Source organism: Lontra canadensis, unplaced genomic scaffold (genome assembly GCF_010015895.1).
Source record: "Lontra canadensis isolate GAN:19392208 unplaced genomic scaffold, GSC_riverotter_1.0 scaffold122, whole genome shotgun sequence".
Lineage (NCBI taxonomy): Eukaryota > Metazoa > Chordata > Mammalia > Carnivora > Mustelidae > Lontra > Lontra canadensis.
In genome coordinates this window covers 2,269,615-2,272,524 of record NW_022631116.1, presented here as the reverse complement: position 1 = coordinate 2,272,524, position 2,910 = coordinate 2,269,615, and the positions used below count along the sequence as shown (strand labels likewise).

The 2,910-nt window shown below is 52.7% G+C and overlaps 1 protein-coding gene across 2 annotated transcripts; it reads left to right on the top strand.

The window, feature by feature from the left end:
- Window positions 1–1,010: 1,010 nt before the first annotated feature.
- Window positions 1,011–2,678, top strand: UBB (ubiquitin B). Of its 2 annotated transcripts, none has more exons than XM_032841294.1 (2): window positions 1,011–1,125; window positions 2,045–2,678. In XM_032841294.1, the coding sequence occupies exon 2, from the start codon at window positions 2,051–2,053 to the stop codon at window positions 2,510–2,512; it is 462 nt and encodes a 153-aa protein (XP_032697185.1). In that variant the 5' UTR covers window positions 1,011–1,125; window positions 2,045–2,050; the 3' UTR covers window positions 2,513–2,678. The 2 variants fall into 2 exon arrangements, with proteins under 2 accessions (XP_032697185.1, XP_032697184.1); XM_032841293.1 differs by lacking the exon at window positions 1,011–1,125 and adding an exon at window positions 1,416–1,492.
- Window positions 2,679–2,910: the final 232 nt, after the last annotated feature.

The following is a 2,910-nucleotide window of genomic DNA, read 5'->3' as shown; positions in this document are numbered from 1 at the left end:
CAAAGCGGGTTTTCGGCTTCCCGATCCGCAGGTCTTTTCCCCCAACCAGAGTTCGGGGAAACAGCAAGGAGGTGAAAGAGACTGCAGGTTTCTGCCCACCGTCGTGGTCACCGGGAGCCCTAGCCGAGTCTCTCTGGGCCTCCTTGGTGGGGGCGGGGCGGGGGGGGGGGGAGGCCTGCCACCCACCCCACATGTCCCGACCCCAGAGTCTAGCGTACGGATTCTCCTCGGGAATTGAGAAGGACAAAAGCATTCTGACTCTAAAAAGAGTGGCATTAAACCTCCTTCATCCTGCTATAACCAAGGGCGAAAATGAAACCAGCCCTACGGGCTCCCGTTAAGATGGGGGTGGGGAAGTGTGCTTCCGCTGCAGACACTGACAAAACACAGCGGCGGGCCGCGCCGCTCCTGAGCGCCTCCGAACCCGAATCGGGGTGGCCCGCCCAGGAAAGTCGCTGCGGAAGACCCTTTCCCCCTACCTAACGCGGGAAAAACCCAAGACTTAGGGGGATTTGGGACTTCGGAGGCGAGAGCAAACTACCCCTCCCCCCCACCGGCCGGAAGTACCCCTCTCTCTCAATGGCGCGCCTCTGTGGCGCACGCGCACTGAGTTACTTAGCAACGTCGGCGGTAACCCACCCCAGCTTGGAGCCCAGCAACAACCGAGCCGCCGCGTGTCCCACCAATCAGCGCCGGCCTCGCCTTCACACGCTTCACCAATCACTGCCGGCGCTGCAAGGAAGTTTCGAGAGCTTTCGAGGAAGGTCCCCTTAACTCAAATCCATCCGCCAGATAATTTTCCTACTTTTTCCTAAGGGAGGAGAAGCGTCGCCTGGAAGAGAGGAGAGCTGATTTTTCAGGGTTTTTCCTTCGGCTCTGAGGAACTTGGGGCTCAGTGGAAGGGCCTAATCGGGCCGCGGGAGGTGGGGCCGCGCGAACTACTTTCAGCCGCGTACGGACACGGCGGCTACGTAGGCAGTGATGAGTGACGCAACAGACGCTGCATAAATTTCAGCCCCGCGGAGCCGCCACCGTTCAGGAGCGGCTGGCATTGTCGGGTGTGGGTGTCTTGGTGTTTGAGTGACTCGACGAGATTGCGTTCAGTGTCCTTCCACTCGCTAACAGGTACTGGCCGGCAGCTTTCGAGACCTAGGAGGAGTGGAGAGGGGGTCTAAGTGAGACCAGGCTGACGGATTGGGAGGTGGGGGGGCGCCTCAGGGAAAGGGGTTGGGGGAGGGGAGGGCGACGTGACGCGGCGCTGCGGCGCCGGGCCTTTCCGGAAGAGTGGGCCTTGTTTACGTGGAGGGAGCGGGGGCGGTTGGCGCGCGCGCGCCGACAGACACCAACCGACACTTAACCAATGGAGATTCCATCGCGTCTGCTTCAGGGGGGGAAGGAGGAAAAGAGGTAGTCTAGTATGCTTTCTAGAACTGTCTTGAGTTTTGAATCCCAGCGCGGTGAAAGGGTCCCACCTCACTTTTTTCTTCAGACGGTAATTTTTATTTACCGAGATTCGGGTTTTGTTTTGTTTTTAAATTCTATGTATCTTCAGGTTTTGGGGAAATTCAGAGGGTGCGGGGGAAGACGATTTAAAAGACTACAGTAATTACGGTTCTGGATATTAACCTTTGGGGTTTTTTTTTCCTTGTTTTCTTTTTTCCGTTTAAGTTGAAGCCTTGATTAAATTTTGCATTCAGCGGCTGATTCAGGAATACTAAAGGGGGGAGTTGTGAGCGATGTTAACGTGGTTAAAGCACTTTGGAGGATGAAGTTGTTCCCTTTAGAGAATGGGTTATAAGTGTGGGTAATACAAAGATTTTTAAGATTTATTTACTTTAAGAGGCGGGGCGGAGGAGGGGGCAGAATTCCAATCAGGCTCCATGTTTAGCGCAGATCCTGACTCCTGGGGCTCTCTCCCACGACTCTGATGACCTAAGCGGGTGTCTTGAGTGAAGGCACTTAACCCATTGGGTCACCCAGGCACCCCGCTAATACAAGGATCTTGAGATGGTAACGCTGACAGTTTTTTTTTCTTAAAATCTAGGTCAAAATGCAGATCTTCGTGAAGACCCTGACCGGCAAGACCATCACCCTGGAGGTGGAGCCCAGTGACACCATCGAGAATGTGAAGGCCAAGATCCAAGATAAGGAGGGCATCCCCCCTGACCAGCAGAGGCTTATCTTTGCCGGCAAGCAGCTGGAAGATGGCCGCACTCTTTCTGATTACAACATCCAGAAAGAGTCTACCCTGCACCTGGTCCTGCGCCTGAGAGGTGGCATGCAGATCTTCGTGAAGACCCTGACCGGCAAGACCATCACCCTGGAGGTGGAGCCCAGTGACACCATCGAAAATGTGAAGGCCAAGATCCAAGACAAAGAAGGCATCCCCCCTGACCAGCAGAGGCTTATCTTTGCCGGCAAGCAGCTAGAAGATGGCCGCACTCTTTCTGATTACAACATCCAGAAAGAGTCAACTCTCCATCTGGTTCTCCGTCTGAGGGGTGGCTGTTAATTCTTCAGTTTTGAATTCATAGTGCCCAGTGATGGCATTGCTCTGCACTATAGCCATTTTGCCCCAATTTAAGTTTAGAAATTACCAGTTTCAGTAATAACTGAGTCACTGGTTTCCTCAATAGCTGTTCAAAATGTTAATAAAAGTTTTGTTGCATGGTAGCATACCTGGTGTCTGTCGTGAAATTATGTAGTGGTGTGGGGACTATTACCTGATTAAAACCATGTTCAAAGAAGGGACTTGGCATTCAAAAAGTCCGTTTCATCAGCACTAAGTCATTTTGGTTGAGAAAAGGGTGTGCTAGGGGAATTTGTCCTTCATTCAAGGTCTGTCTGAATGATCTTGATGTAAGGGGGAACCATTTCTTAAGTATTGCACAATTAAAAGTTGCTGAATAT

What these genes read in the sequence shown, in the direction of transcription:
- UBB (XM_032841293.1), top strand. Translation starts at nt 1,418, where the DNA reads ATGCTTTCTAGAACTGTCTTGAGTTTTGAATCCCAGCGCGGTGAAAGG. An exon ending in CTCACTTTTTTCTTCAGACG is followed by an intron (nt 1,493 to 2,044) that starts GTAATTTTTATT and finishes CTTAAAATCTAG; the next exon opens with GTCAAAATGCAGATCTTCGT.